This window comes from Notothenia rossii (assembly GCF_949606895.1).
Source record: "Notothenia rossii genome assembly, chromosome: 5".
In the NCBI taxonomy this organism is placed as follows: Eukaryota; Metazoa; Chordata; class Actinopteri; order Perciformes; family Nototheniidae; genus Notothenia; species Notothenia rossii.
Window position 1 is genome coordinate 90,085,429 of NC_136903.1, and position 21,293 is coordinate 90,106,721.

At 38.1% G+C, this 21,293-nt stretch overlaps 2 protein-coding genes across 7 annotated transcripts; both read left to right on the forward strand.

The window, feature by feature from the left end:
* The first annotated feature begins 289 nt into the window (after positions 1-289).
* On the forward strand, positions 290-14,084 carry LOC307041504 (lachesin-like). Of its 3 annotated transcripts, XM_079684958.1 has the most exons (13): positions 290-1,005; positions 1,303-1,611; positions 1,797-2,114; positions 2,412-2,495; positions 2,772-2,821; positions 3,380-9,107; positions 10,271-10,561; positions 10,769-11,086; positions 11,173-11,481; positions 11,996-12,064; positions 12,169-12,258; positions 12,562-12,611; positions 13,198-14,084. In XM_079684958.1, the coding sequence occupies exons 6-13, from the start codon at positions 8,957-8,959 to the stop codon at positions 13,495-13,497; spliced, it is 1,578 nt and encodes a 525-aa protein (XP_079541084.1). In that variant the 5' UTR covers positions 290-1,005; positions 1,303-1,611; positions 1,797-2,114; positions 2,412-2,495; positions 2,772-2,821; positions 3,380-8,956; the 3' UTR covers positions 13,498-14,084. The 3 variants fall into 3 exon arrangements, with proteins under 3 accessions (XP_079541084.1, XP_079541083.1, XP_079541085.1); XM_079684957.1 differs by having other exon boundaries at positions 1,303-2,114; XM_079684959.1 differs by lacking the exon at positions 10,271-10,561 and having other exon boundaries at positions 1,303-2,114.
* A 404-nt stretch (positions 14,085-14,488) lies between these two features.
* Positions 14,489-21,209, forward strand: LOC307041516 (uncharacterized protein). Of its 4 annotated transcripts, none has more exons than XM_079684980.1 (6): positions 14,489-15,905; positions 16,704-17,012; positions 17,234-17,560; positions 18,200-18,292; positions 19,628-19,677; positions 20,726-21,209. In XM_079684980.1, exons 1-6 carry the CDS (start codon positions 15,869-15,871, stop codon positions 21,023-21,025), a joined length of 1,116 nt encoding a protein of 371 aa, XP_079541106.1. In that variant the 5' UTR covers positions 14,489-15,868; the 3' UTR covers positions 21,026-21,209. The 4 variants fall into 4 exon arrangements, with proteins under 4 accessions (XP_079541106.1, XP_079541107.1, XP_079541108.1 ...); XM_079684981.1 differs by having other exon boundaries at positions 16,704-16,736; XM_079684982.1 differs by having other exon boundaries at positions 16,704-16,736; positions 17,240-17,560.
* Positions 21,210-21,293: the final 84 nt, after the last annotated feature.

The following is a 21,293-nucleotide window of genomic DNA, read 5'->3' on the forward strand; positions in this document are numbered from 1 at the left end:
GCATAGGATAAAACTACACCAGAATCACCTTAAGGAAAGGAGCATTCAAACAGTCGTTTCCAGATAAAGACTTCAATGTTAGGAAACTTAACTTGACTTAGCTTAGAGAACTTAGAGAATATGCTCTCTGTATGCTATAAAATGTCCATTCAAAGGGAAAATATAAAACATTGTACGCTGCTGCATTGTTGGCAAAAAGCCGGCCAACGCGTATTACATCAACTGGTGATAGAAAACATTTAAAACTAATGGAGGACCGTTTACAAATATAACAACAATAATAAATGTGTTTGTTTGTGTTTAAATCAATTGAATTATGAAGAGCTAAGTATAAGATGACACATCATGAGCAACAGTTTCTTGTGGTTAGTGTTTTTGCAGGAAGTTCAATTTCAGTCATATCCTGTTGGCTTAATATAGCAGGACCGATGCAATGCTGTAAAACACTCATACACAGGGGGGGGGGGGGGGTTATACTTACCAATGTAATTGTTATAAACAGCTTCTGGTTAAAAAAAGTCCCCAACTTCTCCTTCACAGATTAAAAAAAAACATGAGTCATTTTATTACCCTGTGACCATCAGATTTCTGATGTTGATTTTCTTAATCAACCAAATGCGGAATGATACAAAAAATATCTATTCTAAGTTTCTGAAATGTTTATTCAAAGTTTCTGACATGTTGTGTTTATGTCAGGGACTTCCTGATAATCCAAAGTGTATTTGTCTATGTCTCTCTTTCTCACAACTTATTTCCTGTGTACTGTGAAGGCTAAATATAATGAGGAAGGAGCTTTGATTATTAAGCAGAAGAAAAAGGGGAAGGGCAGAGAGAAAGCTGGGGGTAGAAATATTTAAGGTAAGGCACGACAGTAATTGGAAAACATAACACTCGTACCAACGAACTGTAGAGACAGACCAGTTTAATAATCTGACCTCAGGATCTCAGCATCGGACAGCAGCACCATGAAGAGGTTTCTACTGCTCTTCCTCTCACTGATGACAGGTAAAAAGATTACTTATACCCGATGGCTGATTTGGATCAAATAAACGGCATCAAGTTTGAGCTAATTGTTTTATTTTATTGATCATGAGTACATCATATTTATCGATATGAGTAAAATCTTACAGCATCAAATGCTGCTACTGTATTCATGTGTGTACTTTGCTTTGTATACTGTACGTCGTATTTTTGTATATCAACATTTCATGTAAACATTTTTTAGATGTGTGATTTAATAATTAATCCTGAAATCCTGATTTAGTTTGAGAATCTGACATGAACGTTTCTCTCTCTCTACAGGCTGTGAGGCCAGCTCTGAGGTGATGGGATGCAGAGGTGGATGGGTTGATTTTACCTGCGGATACCCTCAAAATAATGAAACATATGCACGTATTGATTTATTTCGTAAAAAAAGTCAATTAATCATTCAAACTAATCAAAAAGATGTGTGGAAAAGCAAAGGAAGTTTTTCCGTGTACCATGATAAAGAAAGGAAAAATATCAGGGTGGTCATCAAAGAGATTCAACAAGAACAGACGTACAAGTTATATTTTAGACCTGAGCATAACCCTAGCAAACGAGACAAAGAAGAAGTGGAATTGGAATTATGTAAGAAATGCTGGATCTTTTTGAGCCTCTCTTATTTGTTGAAGCACTGTGTAACCAAACCCTCAGTTAACTAAGGTATAATGCATGCAAACTTCAAACCAAGTCAGAGAAAACGGAAATCAGTTTGATATGAAGCACACGTTAACGGACAGATTTCATGTTTAACTTTTCTTTTTTATTTGCAGATGAAGGCTGCCAGGAACCATTTAATCAAACTGAGTACAAAACAGATACAATCATAATCAAATGTGATAAAGAAAAGAAAAACGACTCGAGAGTCAAGTTTTTCTGCAAAGAGAAGGGTTCAATCTGTGAAGATATTTTATCAACAAAATCTGCTGAAACGAAGTCAAACGGGACGTTCACTCTCACAGAAACAGAGAGTGGCTTCACTGTGTCCATCAGTAATGTGTCCCCACAGCACACTGGAGTCTACTGGTGTGGAGTGGAATCAAGTAAAAGATACCGAACTGCTCTCAGGAAAATACAACTGGAGGTGGAAGGTGAGAAACGACATATCTGAGATGAATAATAAAGGTTTCTCTGATATAAGTTGTTAAATACAGTCCATGCTGTCTATCTGTCTACATCAAAAACTTCACTAGGTCTGCAACTATTGGACAGAAATGTACCTACTGATGTGTATTGTTCTATGAAACGTACTGCAGCCATTGCAGGAGGAAGATGATGTTATTAAATGATGTTATTAGAAAAGAAACATTCCCACTAAACGTTATATCACAGACTCGATGGGAGTTAATGTTAGTTAAAATAAGCGACATGGGTTTTGTCTCCTGCAGGTGTCTCTTGGATTCCTAGAGTCGCCGCGGTGGTCTGTGTTGCTCTGCTGGGGCTTCTGCTATTTTTCGTCTTCAGACAAAAGCGTAAGAGATTTCTGCACGTTACTTTATAAGTACTTTTATTCACTGGAAGTAGGTGGGCTGGCACACAGTTATTACATTTATCAATTCATCAATACATGTAATTATAATAATAAAAGTAATGGGGGTAGAGGCTGGGGGGATTTAGAATAAACACATATATGAAAAATACAGTATTTCTGTAATATATTGAACCCGGGAAATGTGAATAAGAATGGCAAATGTCTGTTTTAACAGCAAAAAAATACATTCAACCACTTTTATCAATTTCTCTGACAGATTCATGTTGTTCAAAAGACAAAAGACAAGGAGAAGCACATAACGTGGAGGTAAGGATCCATATTTGTGTAAAATGTGTGTGTGTGTGTGTGTGTGTGTGTGTGTGTGTGTGTGTGTGTGTGTGTGTGTGTGTGTGTGTGTGTGTGTGTGTGTGTGTGTGTGTGTGTGTGTGTGTGTGTGTGTGTGTGTGTGTGTGTTGTGTGTTAGATTGCTAGATTTCATTGGCCAACTGTTGGGAGTTTCCTAAACAATATTTCCATGGGGATGATTTCCAGTTTGTCACCAACAGCCTTGGCCTTTCACAAAAGGAGTCTACAGCCATGCTAGCAGACAAACTTATGCTCAACTGTGCCTTGAACTAAATCATTTCCTTATATGTGTCTGAAAAGGGACTTAAAATGAGTTTTGTAGCTAAGCATCAAGAAAGTTACCTTTATAGGGATAAACAACGACCTGCTCACAAAATCATATTAAATAATAACACAGTAATTCTAACAGCTGTTTTTGAGCTAAATGCTAACGTTAGCTATTACTTCTGCCTACTGGTGAGTGCTTCATTACGAGGATGCTTATACATGTCCTTGCTGTTTCTCACTCTGCTGGGGAAGGATCATGCCTATGACGAGATCCAGGAGCGCCCCCAGGTGACAGGTCCAGGAACTGCACTTCAGTCACTTTATGTCACTGCCAACGCTCCCACAAACCCCTCTGCCTTGCCGTATTACTCCAGCATCAACGCTCCCACAAACCCCTCTGCCTTGCCGTATTACTCCACCATCAACGCTCCCACAAACCCCTCTGCCTCGCTTGACTACTCCACCATCACGGCTCACAACATCTCTGCTGAAGCTGGTGAAACATATTCTACAGTGTGGGACCAGGCCCATTCTGCCGCCTACTCTACTGTCAATCATCCATCCAAACTTCCTGAATACCCTTTCTAGTCAACCACCCACAGCCACAGCAGACCTGAGATACTGAAAATCCTTTTCACTTCATTCGTTTCGGATTCAAACCAGGCTTCACACTTCAGTAATCATTTAATAGTTCACTTTGTTTGATTTGAACTCCTATCTGCACTGATCCCCAAACATGTGATATGATTGCATACAAGTGTGGTTGATAGAAGGTTAGAAATATACTGTTTTAATAAATAACTTGGCAGCAGGTTTGTTGCATTATGGTAAAGTCAGGGGTCCGAAGTAATGTAGCATTGTTTAGTATATTGTTACGGAAATAATACTTTAAATCAGGGGTTAGAAGAATAATGATTAGTTGGCAAAACATTCATTATGAATTCAACCTCCACCGTTAAGACCACAAAACTCAAAAACTCTTAATTTGTGTGCTTCTCTGTATGTATGTCAAACATGTGTATAATATACAAAAATAACATCCGTGCTAAAGATGAGCACTGATATTACTGAATGCTACAAGAACATACTGAATCAAATTTATGCATTTTAGATTCAAGTAATAACCAGTAGCGTGGCGTGGGGAAAAAATTAGGGGAAGCCAATAATACGTCCTTTCTTTTGGGGTGGGGGGGGTGTGGTGGTCAATGTAATAACGTAACCAGATGAGTGATTACAGCGCCCGGTATCATTTTACACACATTTGTATCATACAGATGCAGGACTTACACACGCCTGTTATCTGACCGACAGGTCCGCACGCACTCTCCAGCCGAAACTCTAATAAGCATTCATTCACAAACTAAATCAGGAGACCTTTAACGTTTTACGTCCGGTTCGCTCCTTTGTTCCTCGCTGTAAACGGCTCCAGTTTGGGCATTGGCCTTTCATCAGATTGTATTTGTTGTTGCTGCTGCAGCGGAAGTTTAGTCCAATTATTTTTGATTAAATACTCCAAATCTCCACCCTCCATAATTGCACTTGCTTCAGTTGCTTGCTACTTTCTAACGGCGGTGTAAGTGGTGCAGTGGCGCTATCTATCTTCTATCGATTAGATTTATCATTCGAAAATTATAAAAGTAGGGTAGACATGTGGATATTATCCGACTGAACAAAACGTGCATTTACCAAACAGGTTCGTTTTCCACTGACCTTTTTTCGAGCTATTTTCCAAAATCCTATGGAGAAATCCCATTGCTTTTTTGTCGAGGGAAACCGGGCGCAGCTTACTTCCGCTTTTTGGGACGCGTCACTGCACCACTAAATTGATGCGATTTGATTGGATTGTGAGGCAAGGGAAGCCAGCCGCCTCTGGCTTCCCTTGGCATGGCCCTGACCAATCACAGGTTGGCAGGGACATGACGTGAGCCTCATCTGATTGGTCAATCCCTCCATTATTTTTCACCAAGGGAAGCAAATTTCGGCTGGCCTCCTCTCGCAACAGAGAGTGCAATCTACTGTTTCACCATAACATCTAGAGGTGCGCTGTTTCATTCTTTGTAAAATAATCAATGAGAATGGGGGAGAGACGGGCCGGCAGCAACACACAACAATGAATTTCCGAAACTAAAGGAAGTGTTTTTATTTATTTATTAAAATTATAACTACAATCCGAAAAAACCTCCAGGAGAAAACGCCACTGGTAATAACCAGTCATTATCTCATGAATCTGCCCTTTCCCCACAGCCTCAGACTGTGATATATTTACTGTATAGTAAACTGTGCCAAATGTTATGCAACATTTATTTCATTTATCTTTTTGAAATCCTTCCTACTTTTTGGACTTTATTTATTAATAAATTATGTCACTTGTTATTTTTACAATATCATTCAATACTATATTCCATTTGTATATGTAAAAAATGCTTTTATATTGATAATAAAAAAAGGTTTACTTTTGCACTGTTTTCTTTTCTATTAGTGTTATTGCAGGTGTTTATATGCAGTATAGCACAAAAACAATAGCTGCAAAAGCCTTTGCTGATAGGTAAAATAAATTATAAGAAGAACAAAAAATGCAAACACCTACAGAAAAAAAGAAATGTTTTGAAGATAAAAGAAAAAGATTATTTCAGAAAAATGCTTTAAATGTTTTTGACACTGACACCAGCTCTAGTTTGGCTCCTTTGATTCTGTAAGGTGGTTGTTTCCAATGTCAAAAAGCTACAATAGTCAAACCTTTCTGACTATAGGGGACAATGGTTGTCATCTATAATGTGAACAGTTCTCTAAACCAGTGGCTCTCAACCGGGGTTACGAGGGCCCCTTGGAGTAAATCAGGGGACTGCAGGGGGTACGTAGAAAGATTAAGGATTGCAATTTATTTCCACACAAAAAAAACTTTTAAATACATTTTCCAATTTGTTTTTGTTGGTTTTCTCTGGATTGTGGTAAACCGTTATTTGATCTTTCTGTCTTATACAAGCTGAAAGATTGACAATAAAGTTAACTTTGACTTGACTTTTGATAAGCCTGGTGTCCTGCCCCCAGTACTATCAATGCGGTGGTTCCCAAACGTTTTTGTCTCCTGTACCCATGGAATTGGTTCTATAAGAACACATCTGTGATGATTCCACTAAATGTTTTCACATGTTAAACCCTTTTAAAATGTATTTAACACAACTGCCCCTAGATGACTTGTATATCTCACCCTTAAGGAGCAACTTGCAGGTTTTTTTTTTTACTACATTTATGCTTAACCTTGCCTGAAAATTACAATTAAAAATGTTAATGCAGGATTTGATATGTTTTACTAGACATACAGTAAGGGCAGGAATTCAGAGGAAAAGGAGCCGTTTTGAGCTCTGCTACTAAAAATTGCTTTTTTTTAAGGTCATACCTCAAACGCGTCATATTACGTCACATGGGGTTGTTAACTTCTCTGCCCAATCCGCGCTAGTAGTTTGTAGTTGGTTTGAGCGGTTGTGATTTAGTGAGCTGGTATTTTTTCGGTAATTTTACATTGCATTTCACCATTTGTAATCAAGGTGAGCTTGTGTTTGTGCAGGTTGCACAAAATCAAGCCTTTCAGGGCATCGAGTCCACAGATTCCCTCACGGGAAAAGGACCGGAGCTAGCGTTCGTTCCTGGGTGCGTTGTGCATCCACCTCCCTGCAGCACATAGGCCCTGTCTCAGGTCGACTATTTTCATTTCCTCGCTCCTCGCTCCTCGGTCTCACCGGAAGTTGATTTGTCTGCGCCACCTTGAGTACCCATGGCTCTTATTTCTGCCGGAGGACCGAGGAGCGATAATGGAGGAGCGATAATCGAGGAACCACCAGGCCATCCTCCGATGAAATCCTCAGATACTCGCCCCGCCCCCTTACTGTGTATCGCTCACTGATTGGACGATGCAGTGCATGCACTGATCTCATGCTTCTTGTTCTTGACATGAGAGCAGTACCCCGGCAGAGTGAAGAAAATAAATGAAACTCACGAGAGTCACTCCTCAGTTTAAACTGTGTTTTGTTTCAATTCATGTTTCATTTAGTTACAAATATGTGATTTATCTGAAAAACAAAGTGGTCAAAAATCATTTTATTCATTTATTGGAAACATTTTCATGATCGCTTTTTTCGTTTTATATTTTCATTTACTGTCATTTCCATTCAGTCAGTCATTAAGAGCTATTTAAAATGTTAATGTGCTACATATCCACACAAACAAACAAAGTGTGCAATCCAATGAATGTTAATCTAACTGGGTTTTGATAGATAATATATATCTTTTTCTTCTCTCAATTATTTTATTTCTATTGTGCACTCTAATCAATATTAATCAAACTATTGTTCGTTTATACATTTTAAGAATGGCGTTTATCTTTTTTGAGAATGAGTTCTTATTTGATTTTATTTATTGGGGTCTACAACAGATGATACAAATGTCAGTAAATGTGTAGGCGGGGGTGTTTGTGAAAATAACGGGGACAGAGCTGCTGTCAGACGAACAGCTGTGCGGCGTCATCACAAACGGACGTCGCTTCACGTGACGCTCCGGAAGAAAGGACGTCCCATTGCTCTTAAAACTCATTTCCCTGCTTCTCGTGGTTTCCTTGCGTCCCTCCCTGCTTCCCTGGAGGGAGGGACTAAACACAGGGAAACGACGCAAGTGAGGGAAGCAAGGATTTCATTTAACCGACCTGAGAGGGGGCCTGTCACTCCTGGCTCCCGGCTCAACCTCCACTCACCTGCTGCAATCAGCTGTACACCCTCCCAGACTACACACCTGCTTTCCATCAAGCCATTTACAACGACATATCAACGGAGGCTCCACAACCTCTCTCCGCCAGATCGTCAAGTATCAGCCGTATCTCTCTCTCCCCTCCGGTACACAGCACCGTAGTGTGGAGTTGCATTAGGTAACGAGAGATACGGCTGATACTTGCGCATTAGTTTCTGTTATGGATCAGTATCAACAGTCCTGCCAGTAACGTTACTATATTATCAATACTACTTTAGTTACAGTCTGATACATGATTGCTAACTTTATAATGTTGTGATCATGTGACTGACGTTAGCTAACATGCTAACGCCGGTCACTCACCAAGACAGCTGCTCTGTTCTCCACTGGTTCTCCACACACCAAAGCTCCGTTTCTCTACGATGGCCGTTATTTTTTCTAATCCTTGGCTGCTCCTGGTCTCTTGGACGCCTAACAGGCTCATAATTATAATCATATGCATTCGAATACATATCTTCAACCTCTTCTGTGTCAAAACTAGCATTGGGATCCATGTTTATTCATACGTTAGACCGGCCGCTCTCCCCCTTGTTTCCCCCATGTTACGTCACACGCGGGAGGTCACGTGCGGAGGCTTTTTTATGCGGAAGTGAAAATGTCTTACTAAAACGACGCCAGATGTCACTGTAGTGTATATTTCTGTATATTTTTGGGAAAATCTAGTGTATTCATCATTTTCCTACACATTTATTCACTGGTGTCTCTAACCTGCAAGTTGCTCTTTAATACAAATGCATTTAAACTTCACATTTAAACTTATTGTGAGTAAAACATAATATCTAGACTCACTTCTAGCAGTTTCAACATATTTTGTTAAGAGCTTTTAGTGAAACACTTGAGCTTGCTTGTCTTTCAGCTTTGAACAACCATCACTAATAAATGAATATACAGTAAACTATGTTCAACACTAGATAAGGATGAAAGTCTTGCTAGGATTTTTTATTTTACAATTACAATATAATTTACAATAAAAGAGAAAGCCGAAGAAAAAAAAGAGGAAGCAGATAAAAAGGGAACAGGTAATGTTTCTGAATGTTTCTCAGGGAAACACAGCTGCTGAATGTGAGCCCACTGATAAAAGAGGAACTGGATCAGTGGTGCAGAACATCTTTCACTCTGAGGATTTCAGCATCCAAGACTATCAGTATGAGGATCTTTCTGCTCTTCCTCTCGCTCTTTACAGGTAAAATATTAATTTGTTCTGATATCAGAGACTTGATAAGAAATTAACCACTTTCCATACGTGTAGTTACTCCGTCTGTATTTCTATATGTTAACACATGTCACGCTACTGCAGCAAACTAATACTGATACCCGTTTTCTGCTCCTCATTATGATTATTTCATTTAACAAATCAGTGTCCAGTAACTTATCATTCAAGGTTTCTGTGTATTTCATGTAAATATATTCTGCTATAAGAGCAGATTGTGTGACAGCTTGTTCGTAAAATAACACAAAAATCCCTTTTGTCGGATCCTATTTATGTGTAACTTAGATTCCTGACTAAATAAATATGTTAACATGGGTTTCTTCATTTGAACAAGTATTCAGACTTATTTATTGAGGTGCCATATATTTAAAATGTGGAAATCAAAGGCAGAAGTGGAAGGCACTTTTTTTGGCCATAGTAAATTCAGAAAAAAATTCGCTTTTTAAAGAAATGACCAAACAGGTGCTTCTGATAAAAAGCCAAGCTGTTTTAACTCTGGCAGCAGTTAACAGGGAATTATCTGTGCTGTATTTAAATGCTACAACCTATAGTAAGTGACAATACATTTCATTCAGATAAATAAAAAACAGATATATATTGTCTGTTGATGTAAAGATATTTGCTAATGTATATGAATATGACGTTTTAGGACTTGTGTTTTTAAATGTTGGATATCACCAACCACAGCCTGTATGACCAGCTACAGATAATTATGTGAAAGGTACAGATGTCACGGACCACATAAAATAACAAAACATCTCAAACGTTTTGATTAAGTTGAATTTAATCCAGCCCTTAAACAGAAACAGTTTTAATCTGTACTTAATTTGTATTGGTTATTTTGGAGAAGATAACAATTGCCTATTATCAAATGTATAAATGGCACATTTTCTGAAATTCTTGACAAATTGTTGCTTATAAACATCCCTTAGAAACAGAGTCAAGTCTTTCTCTTTGGCTCTGTTTGTGGTCTCCACCCTCTCGACAAGGAAGTATATATTAGCTTTTATCCGTCCCACAGAAGGGAAATATTCAAAAGCAGTTTAAAGCTTTAACATAAAATGATCTACTTATTGATCCCGAAAGTGTGTCCGGAGAATCTGACAGGATTTGAACTTTTCTCTCTCTCTCTACAGGCTGTGAGGCCTCACCTGAGGTGAAGGGATGCGACGGTGGATGGGTTAATTTTACCTGCAGATTAACTGAAACAAATGGAAAAAATACAAGTTTTTATGTATTTAAGGGCATTCCAATGTACCTGTGGAGAAACTATCCCAGATTTTCCGTGTACCATGATGCAAAAAATCAAAGTCTCACGTTGGGCATCAAACAGCTTAAACGTTCAGACGCAGGGGAGTACACATGTAAAACAAAACTTGACCATTATTCTGGCCTCTCTGAAGACAACAAAGTGAAATTGAAAGTTGGTAAGAAATGCTGCATCTTGTTTTATTAATTTATCTTGTCCTGTTGCTATGTTACAGACTAACCACACCTTCAAATAACGAAAGTATCATGCATATAAACGTACAATTCCTCTTTCAGTTATCTATTTCAAGTCATCATCTACAGAGCAAAATGAAATGAAGCACATAACAACATTTTGCATGTTTTACTTTATATTTTATTTGTAGCTGCAGACTGCAAGGATCCATTTAATCAAACTGCGTACAGAACAGCTAGAACCACCATCACATGTGACGAAGGAAACAAAGACGATTATAGATTCAAGTTTTTCTGCAAAGAGAACGGTCCAATCTGTGAAGATATTTTATCAACAAAATCTGCTCTGAGGTCAAATGGGATGTTCACTCTCACAGAAACAGAGAGTGGCTTCACTGTGTCCATCAGTAATGTGTCCCCACAGCACGCTGGAGTCTACTGGTGTGGAGTGGAATCAACTGAAGGACGTTACAGAGCTGCTCTCAGGAAGATACAACTGGAGGTTAAAGGTGAGAAACTAAATATCTGAGATTAAAAATAAAGGTGTATCTGATTGTGTTGTTAAATACAGTCCATGCTGTCTGTCTGTTTCCAGCTGCTATCACAAGCTTCAGTAGGTCTCCAACTATTGGACAGAATGTTACATACTGGTGTCAATATCCAGAGGGTGCTCCAGTAAAGAAGTTCATCTGTAAGGGAGAAGATCCATCTATATGTGAACATGTAGTCAGCACTGCCCAGAACACTGAGAGGTTTTCCACGATTGATGAAACAGAGAAGAGAAACATCACCATAACAGTGAGAGGCGTAACAAAGGAAGACAGCGGGACATACTGGTGTGGAGCAGAAAGGAAGACTGAAACACAAAGCAACCCCTTCTTCAACAGATTTCTGATGACTGTTGGTGAGTTGTGTGATTTTATGTTGTGGATGTTATCTGCCCTGGTTCAGATTGTAGGCTACAGTTTTCTTGATCACCACTGAAGATGTTTTTCTTTCTGTCTCAAGTTATTTGAATAATGTGCTTTTGATCTGTTGAGTTTCACGGAAAACTATTATTACAAGTAGTGGAAGGAATTGTTTAAGGTTATGTAAAAGCAGTAATGTTCCTTTGCTCATCCTAACAATATTATTTATAATTTTTTTAATTTTAGATATATATATTTTTAACCCAAAATTGTTGTATACATTTTAGTGACAACTTAACAAATTAAGAGTTGAACAGGCTGTAATTACTCCACATCCTTTTGCACTTGATCAAAAAGTCCAACTAAGGCAAACACATCAGGTGACAGATCAGCACACTGTTTGAAAAGCTCCAGCAAAAATCAGTGTTGGATTAAGAATTCACAATTGAAATATCGAGAGCGTTAAATACAGTGTAGCTTTCATGTGTAACTTCAATGCACTTTTTTCAGTTTCAGTGCAACCACCGACAGCCACATTTCCTGTTTCTTTAACGACTACTGCATTTGCTGAGAGTCGTGGTAAGAGAGCCTTTTTGACATCTTAAGCCTTCTGCAGCAGGAAACTGTTTCTACATTTTGTATCTGTGAAATTCCTGCTTGATATTTTCTTTGCGTGTTTTCAGATGGCCCTCATGTCGTCATTACCGTGATCATCTGTGTAGCCGCGCTGCTGCTGCTGCTGTTTGTGCTCATGCTGATTCTGATCTACACACGTAAGCGTTTCGAAACATTCAAAAATGTCTCACACGGTACATCACAACATCTGCATCCTGTACGCAGGGGATGACTAGGAGAGGAAAAGGAGATAACAGTGCACTTTGGAGGTTGATTTTCATTCTAGATTTCATATTTGTTACATTTATTATTTCTGGTGATAAACAATCCCACTCCAGATTGTAAAATATAAAATTATCAGCAATTGTCAATTCGTAACTGAACAGGACTTGAGAAGCGTGTTGTAAATTCAATCAAAAATATTTGATTATTGTTCTTGTTTATGTTAACTTTTCTGCTAGGCTTCTCAAAAAATAAAAGAGATGCAGCAGCAGCGCAGAACGACAAAGATGTAAGTGTATAAATGTACATCCTGTGCTTTGGGGCGGCGGTGTTTCAGTTTGTAGGGGCTTGGACATTGGACCGAGTTCACCTCCTGGGCCACTACGAGGTGTCCCTTGAGCAAGGCACTGGACCCCTAATTACTCCCTGGCCCTGTTTCTAGAGGCTTTCTGAAGATAATCATTATTTTGAATTGGCCATAATAATTCAAATGAATGAATTAATTTAGTTTTTACGTTTTTAGCTCAAGAGATATCATTTGATCATTTGTTTTGAGATTAAAGTCAGAATTCTAGCTTTTTTCAAATCAGAAAACTGACTTTAATCTCAGAACAGAACAACAAATATCACTTTCAAAAATATGTGTTTACATGTGGCCCTTATCCTCTTCCGTAGATATGCAGATGGAAATGTAAAGATTTAAAGTTACTCTGTGATAGTTAATTAAATCGTTGGATGCACAGAGACAATCACAAAACTAATGTTTTCACTAAAGAAACTCAAATTAATTTCTGTCTACAACGTTAAACACACTTGAAATGTTTAGTGTTTATTGTTGGATTGAATCAACTTTATTTTTCATTCTTCCCTGGAAGGATTATATCTACGAGGAGATACAGGAGCGCCCCCTGAAGCCAGACTCAGGAAATGCCATAAACAATATTTATTCCACTGCCAACTTTCCCACAACCCCCTCTGCCTCGCTGCATTACTCTACCATCAACTTTAGAAACGGCTCTGGTGAAGCTGCTGAGGTACTGATGACCAATCCCAGCTCCTCTGCATGTGTTTATTCTGCTGTGAAGGACGTAGAGATACCAACCTGCTCTAATGTGAACCAGCCCTCTCCAGAGGACCCTCTGTACTCTATCGTCAACAAGACACAGCAGCAATGAGGAAAGACCAGGCAGGGAATTATAATATCTACTAAATGTTTGACCATCTTTGCAGCTCATTCATTTTTGATGTTATTTACAGTGAGATCCAGATCAGACTTCAGGAATTACACACAGATATTAGGGTGTTAGGACCTGAATCCTGACATCCACTCAATCATCCACTTTGTTTATTGATGGAAATCGTGAAGAAAGGAGTGGAAAATTATTTGAAAGACATTTGGTTTTTCTTTTGCAAGCAGATATACATCATTAAGCAACTTATATTTCATGTCAGACGCATTGATATTGTGTCAGAACAGCAGGTGTAGTTGTTGCAGTAGGGGAGACTGAAAGTGTTACATCTCAAATGCACATAAGAGAACTAACTTGTGAAAGTACAAGCTGCCACTTTTGTTCATCCAAACGTTATCCAACTACAAAAGCCTTAAGCTGCATTCACATGATACACCATTTGCTCCTGGCTGAACACGAGGTTGGATGCAGAGCCTCTTGGTGAGAACAGCTAGTTAAGATTTGTTTCTATAGCTTATTTCCTATCTTATAACTTGTTTTTACATTGATAATAAAAAAGGTATACCTTTGAATCGAGTGGGCTTAATTATCCTTTAATTGATATTGCAGATGTGTATATGGCACCGAACAATAGTTTTAAAGTCAAACAGAGCCTAAGGGCTTTAAAAAATATAAAATAAAAAACAGATTTCAAGTAGTCGAAAAATAATATATGGATACATAGAATAACAAAATATATCAGAATTTAAATCATAAGCGCTACAGATATGTTTCATTTAAATACAAACCACCAATTAATAGGGAAGACCCAGTGTGTGAATGATCGCGGTCCTGCCTCCTCTGGCAAGCTGGGTGTAATCACCTTAATCACAGAGCCCAGTGCTGCATCCTCAAGAAGGGTTTAAATAGTTGCTGTGTGCGATCCTGGTAGACGGAAGCGTGTAGACGGGAGGCATTTCTACCGAGTCAGGACAGGCAGCCTGTAAGATCACATCCATCATGCTGTGAGAGCTCCGCAGAGCCGCTAGTGAATGTTCTGTTAAATTGTTTGCGTGTGTGCCACGTGTTTTGTTAGAACTCTGCACAGCATTGTTTATGTTTTATATGCACGTGTCTTGTTAGAGCTCTGCGCAGAATTGTTTATGTGTGGTTTCAATGTGGTGCGTTAATTGTGCGGCACATTCAGAGCTTAGACGCACTGTTTATTTATCTTCAAAAGTAGACATTTTGATTTACTAAAAACCTTTCTAATACAATCCTGTTCATTTATTCCACTGAAGATTCCTGCTAAAAAGGGGAGAAAATAATCTTTCTTGTTAAAATAATTCATTTTATTTAGTAACAGCATTGATAGTGAAGTCTTGTTTAATTTCATTGAATACCTCTGTTAAAGGAGGAAATAATAGTTTCTTGTTTAATAAAATAATTAATTTGATTTGTTAACATTTCCAGTAAAAAGTCAAGTTAAAAGAATCTGCTTTGTTTACATGATTTATGTGATAAACTTACAAATTCTAAAATGTTCTCTTTGGTTTTCAAAGGTTTTTCACCTGCATAAAGTGAACTTCTAAATACAAATAAAAAGTATTGAAAAGAAGCTGTGTCACTGGAGTGAAATCCTGTTCTCCAAGTCCAGTAGACGCCTCATCCCTTTCAAGTGGGGAATATACACAAAAAGCCCAGGAAACTTGACAATAGTGCTTTAGTCAGAGAAGCAAAAATGAATTAATAGAACACCAAATGTAAACACCAACAGAGAAAAATGTAACAATATTTCAGAAAAATGCAAAGAAAGCAGAAGATTCTGACCGCTCTAGATTGGCTCCAAAGTCAAAGAGCTCCTCTAGTCAAAGTAAACAAAAACAAAAATCTACTTTCTAACTCTTTCGGGCTCAAACCTCATTATCTAGAACACTTCCCTAAACAACCATAACCAATATTAAAATAACACAGGAAACTACTTAGTGACATTGCTTAACTTTACATTTGCATTGTGATAAACAGTAATGCTCGGATGTTGCTTAAATTGCTTTGAAAAAATGCAATGTTGAACCAAGTTCATTTTGATCGTGAAGTCCAGGGCTAGTGGTACATTGATTAACAGTTAGGAAAAAGAACCTGTTTGAGCACAAGCTATGGGGTAGATAGTAATAACGCTGTAAAGTACAAAAACACACGGACGAGAGAAGAAAGATGGAGGAAGAAGATAGGAAGGGGGGCGGGTACTTTTTAGGTAACCCAAAATATAATTTCAGGAAACTGAGCTGTGATTAATATCAACGCACAGATAAAAAAGGTTACAGAAGTAGTGCAGAGAATATTCTCACTGAAGATTTCAGCATCCGAGATCATCACAATGAGGAGCTTTCTGCTGTTCCTCTCGCTCATTACAGGTAAAATATGACTTCTGTCTGAGTCCTGATATCAGAGACTTTCTGATTCTCGTTATGAGTATTTAAATCAACAAATCAGTTTCAAATAACCTGTCATTCAAGGCTTTGATGTATTTCATGTAAATCTGCAGCTATACATTAAGAGCAGATTTTGTGATATTCCGTTTTTTAGTTTTGGTTGTGTTGTCTGTTCCGATTTTGTTGTTAAACAGTTTCTTACATCAGCTTTTAGTAAATAAAAGTTTATTTTTGGTTATCTATTTCTGCCTCACTTTTACTGCGTTTGGGTCCGACATCCGGCCAAAGCCCCGACATAAAGTCTCTGCTCATTTGTAAGAATAAGAGGCCGTTAAATACATGTTTATAACTGATGGATATCACTCATTACTAAACATCCACAAATCAAAGCCTGTATGACCAGCTACAGATTATTATTTAATATTTTCAGACACCATGGACCGGATAGAGCCACTGAAAATGTAAAAAAGTTCTAATGTAGTCCAGTGTATATCAGCCTCTAAACAACAGGAACATAATCTGTATTAACTATAAAGAGGTTATTTGGGAGAAATCCTTTACTTGTTATCATCTTTAAAGTTTGCAAACTTTTTTAAATTCTTACATTATAGTTGCCTATTACAAATCCATTAAAAGGAGTAAGAAATAATGTATTATAAGAGTCTCATTATCTTATCATAGCAGTTAAAAGTTGTACCAAAAAAATAATCTATTCACTAATCCTGAAATTGTGTCCTGAGATAGTTTGAGAATCTGACATGTGAACTTTTCTCTCTACAGGCTCTGAGGCCTCTAAAGTGTGGGGATGCAGAGGTGGATGGGTTAATTTTACCTTGGATTACCCTGAAACAAATGAAACATGTAGGATTATTAATGTAGTTTTAGTTGGAAAACAAATCATTCAAATCACTCAAAATTACACGTGGGAAAACAAAGAATGCTTTTCCGTGTACCATGATGCAAAAAATAAAAGTCTCAGCGTGGGCATCAAACAGATTTCACGGGGTGACTATGGGTGGTACAAGTTTAAATGTAATACCGACCAACAATCTCACTCCAAAAGAGACACAATTGTTGAAATGCACCTTCGTAAGTAATGCTGCATCTTTTACTATTAGACCCTTTTATCTTTTGTTACTGTGTTAAATATTAACCACATTTTCCAATAACTAAAGTAAAATGCATGCTAACTTAAAACATATGATTTCACACTCAGTCATCTGCATAACTTTCCAGTTAGACAAAATGGAAATCAGTTTGCTATAATGCCCACACAACGGAGAGAGAAGTTTGACTTTTCTTATTTTTAGTTGCAGAAGAGGGCTGCCAAGGACCATTAAATCAAACTGCGTACAGAACAGCTAACACCACCATCTCATGTGAAAAGAAAGGGATCGATCCAGACTCCAGATTCAAGTTTTTCTGCAAAGACAACGGTTCCATCTGTGAGGATATTTTATCAACAAAATCTGCTCTGAGGTCAAACGGGATGTTCACTCTCACAGAAACAGAGAGTGGCTTCACTGTGTCCATCAGTAATGTGTCCCCACAGCACGCTGGAGTCTACTGGTGTGGATTGGAATCAACTGAAGGACGTTACCGAGCTGCTCTCAGGAAAATACAACTGGAGGTTAAAGGTGAGAAACTAAATGTTATTATGTAAATAGATTAATATGACTGTATAAATACAGTCATTGTGTGTGAGTTTGTCTGTCTGCAGCTACTCTTGACTTAACTAGGTGTGCAACCATTGGAAGGAATTTACATACTGGTGTGAATATCCCGAGAAATTAACGACTTGATTGCAAGCATGAAAAGAAAGCTACAGAAATTCATTCTATATAGATATTTTCTGACACATTTTTTGCATTTTGTTTACCCAGTTAAAGACGTATTCAAATGTACCTCTTAACAATTCTTATTCTGAGTGAACCTTTCATTTGATAATATCAGATTGAATTTTATGAGAGTCGTGGTAAGAGAGCTTTTTTGATAACATGATGCTATTTTCTGTGAAATTCCCGCGTGATATTTTTCTTGTTATGTGTTTGTTCATTCATTTGTAAGCTTTCATGTGTAACTTCAATGCACTTTTGTTTTGGTTTCAGTAAAAACCTACACCAACATTTCCTGTTTCTTCAACGACTACTGCATTTGCTAGGAGTCGTGGAAAGAGAGCCTTTTTGACATCTTAAGCCTTCTGCTGTGGGAAAACGTTTTTAAATGTATTTTTCTGTGAAATTCCTGTTTGATATTTTTTTGATGTGTGTTTGCAGATGGCCATCATAGCTTCATCTACGCGATCATCTGTGTAGCTGCGCTGCTGCTGCTGCTGCTGTTTGTGATCAATTTGATCCTGATCTACGAACGTAAGCATTACTGCCGGTTTGGAACATGTTAATCATGCACATGATACACAGACCCACAGTCACGACGGCTCCATCCTGTAAGCATCTGATTACTTAAAGGCTAAGTAGATAAAATACTTTCGTTTTTGTTATGTCTGGAAGTTGATTTTTAGTCTGAAGAAAATCCTACTTCAAATATTCAAATACAAAATGATCACTTCTTAACTGAATAGTGCAGCAGATGCCTGTTGTAAATTAGGAAGACAGAAAGTCCACTGTGTCTCAATGTAATCAAAGTGTTAGAGTAATTTAAAGGGGACCTATGATGCAAAATGCACTTGTGTACGTCTTTTATACATGAACATGTGTCCCCGGTGTTCCAGGGAACTCACCAAGTGTCAGAAAACACAACCCTCTCTTTTCCTCCGTACCCAAATCTCTAAAAAAACGGGGCTGCAACGGAGCTGATTATTATTTGAATTTGTCTGAGGTCAGAAAAGGGGCGCTCCGCCTGTAATTTCCTCGAAGCACAGGCAGACACAAGTGGCTTTCTCATAACGGCTTTATTCCTCCGAATCCACCGTGAAAACTACACAAACAAACAGTATAAATGACAAACACAGTTTCGTGTTAGACACACAATAGCATGCACAGCATGTGAGATAACTAGCAAGGTAATAAACATAAAAGTAATACAAACACAACAACATACCTCGTTGGTCTGCATGCTCTGTAAACAGAGGGAAGTATTCTTCAGTTCTCTTCACAACTTATATGTTTAAGAAAGAATACAAAACTAACGGAGCTGTAAGTATCCGTGCATCTTACTCTGCGGGTGCTTCGCATGTTCTCGCTCTCTAACTCACGCGAGAACGTAACGAGACGTGAGCTTGGACTTCAAAATAAAAGACGAAATATTGCACGCATGAAATATTACAACAATAATAATTAGTACACTTAGAAAAATACACATTACAGTTAAATTATGAACATGTAAAGGCTGCACTTACACCGCCTAAGTGGACAACTCTCCACCTATCAGGGGAATGAGAGACCGCTCGAAAGCGCTGGAGACGCTGTAGTACATATGCCAGGCCTGTAAGTGGCGCTGTAGTCTGCCAAAAAAGCAGAATCAGCCCCTGCAAAAAAAGGGCTGGAAAAGAGCAAATAGAGCAAAATGAGGCAAGGCTAAAATGCATGATCTGTTTGGTATTTTGAAAAAAAACTTCACAGATATGTTTTATATAGGTATGGCCTTACAATATATTATTCAAATATATTATGATAGGTCCACTTTAATGTATTTATTTTTGCCTGTTTATGTTTACTTTGTTCTCTGCTTTATCTTTCTGCTAGGATATTCCAGAAACAAAAGAAATGCAGCAGCAGAACAGCAAGTCACACAGGTGAGTTTATTCATAACTATCTGTGCTTTGTGGTCATTTAAGCTAGTTGTAGGAGCCTTATTAATTACGTTTTATGTCACTTTGCTTCTATGATGCAAATGAGAAAATAATCCGATAAGAGCCTGTCGATTCCTTATTGAAGAACAACAACACACAGTTTCTTATCCACACTGTATAGTCTGTTTAGTATTAGGCTAAAGCTCCTACTCTGATGTTTATGTTCCTGTAAACATTCAGCAAAAGGTAAACTATGAATACCCCAATGATGGTAAATGGAATGTACTTATATAGCGCTTTAACCAGACTTCAAGACCCCTCAAAGCGCTTTACATACTACATACATGTCATTCACCCATTCACACCCATTCATACAGAGCAGTGTACCTTACTCTAGGACCTAACATTCACACACCGTTGGCCATGCCATCGGGAGCAACTCAGGGTTAAGTATCTTGCCCAAGGATACATCGACATGTTGACTGCATGGGCCGGGATCGAACCCACAACCTTCTGGTTGAAAGATGACCACACTCCCTCGCAGCCACAGTCGCCCAATGATGCCAGACTCAAGGTTCTTCTTTGTTTGAAAAACGAAATGAAAAATCGATACTTATAGTATTATTTGTAATTATTATAAACAAACTTTTGAGTAGCTACAAAAAAAAATGTCAAAATATATTTAGAGTATGTACAGTGGACGAAATAAGTATTTGATCCCTTGTCGATTTTGTAGGTTTGCACACTAACAAAAAACCAAACAGTCTATAATTGTAACGGTAGGTTTATATTAACAGTGAGAGAAAGAATATTTTTTTAAAGATCCAGAAATGTACATCATATAAAAGATAAAAATTGATTTGCATTTAACTGTGGGAAATAAGTATTTGATCCCCTCGCAAAACATATCTAAGTACTTGGTATGACATGATTTCCTGAGTTATTATTTGATATGCACAAGGAAATCTACATATCTGAAGTTACTTTAAAAGTGTTGATGAAGTTGAAAAGTTGAATTGGATGAATTGTGCTTTCTCTTTTTTCCTGAAAGGATTGTATCTACGAGGAGATACAGGAGCGCCCCCAGAAGCCAGACTCAGGAAATTCATCAACCACGTTTTATTCCACTGCCAACTTTCCCACAATCCCCTCTGCCTCGCAGCGTTACTCTACCATCAACTTTAGAAACGGCTCTGGTGAAGCTGCTGAGGTACTGATGACCAATCCCAGCTCCTCTGCATGTGATTATTCTGCTGTGAAGGACGTAGAGATACCAACCTGCTCTAATGTGAACCAGCACTCTCCAGAGGACCCTCTGTACTCTAACGTCAACAAGACACAGCAGCAATGAGGAAAGACCAGGCAGGGGATTATAATATCTACTAAATGTAGCTACTTCCCCACTTAATATAGCTTTCATCTGATTGGTTGTGCATCGAAAGGTCTTTACTTTACTTTGATCACAGCGCCTCGCTCCATAGAAAAACACCGGCAACTTGTTTTTATATTGATAATAAAAAAGGTTTACCTTTGAATCGAGTGGTCTTAATTTTCCTACAGTTGATATTGCAGATGTGTATATGGCACCAAACAATACGTACAAAGTGCAAAGTGCTTTA

Excerpts from the sequence above, each read along its gene's own strand:
- LOC307041504 (XM_079684957.1), top strand. The coding sequence starts at position 8,957 with ATGTTTCTCAGGGAAACACAGCTGCTGAATGTGAGCCCACTGATAAAA. Across the intron at positions 10,562-10,768 it reads CAAAGTGAAATTGAAAGTTG|CTGCAGACTGCAAGGATCCA; the intron begins GTAAGAAATGCT and ends TTTTATTTGTAG. Across the intron at positions 12,259-12,561 it reads GCTGATTCTGATCTACACAC|GCTTCTCAAAAAATAAAAGA; the intron begins GTAAGCGTTTCG and ends CTTTTCTGCTAG.
- LOC307041516 (XM_079684980.1), top strand. The coding sequence starts at position 15,869 with ATGAGGAGCTTTCTGCTGTTCCTCTCGCTCATTACAG. Across the intron at positions 15,906-16,703 it reads GTTCCTCTCGCTCATTACAG|GCTCTGAGGCCTCTAAAGTG; the intron begins GTAAAATATGAC and ends TTCTCTCTACAG. Across the intron at positions 19,678-20,725 it reads CAGAACAGCAAGTCACACAG|GATTGTATCTACGAGGAGAT; the intron begins GTGAGTTTATTC and ends TTTTCCTGAAAG.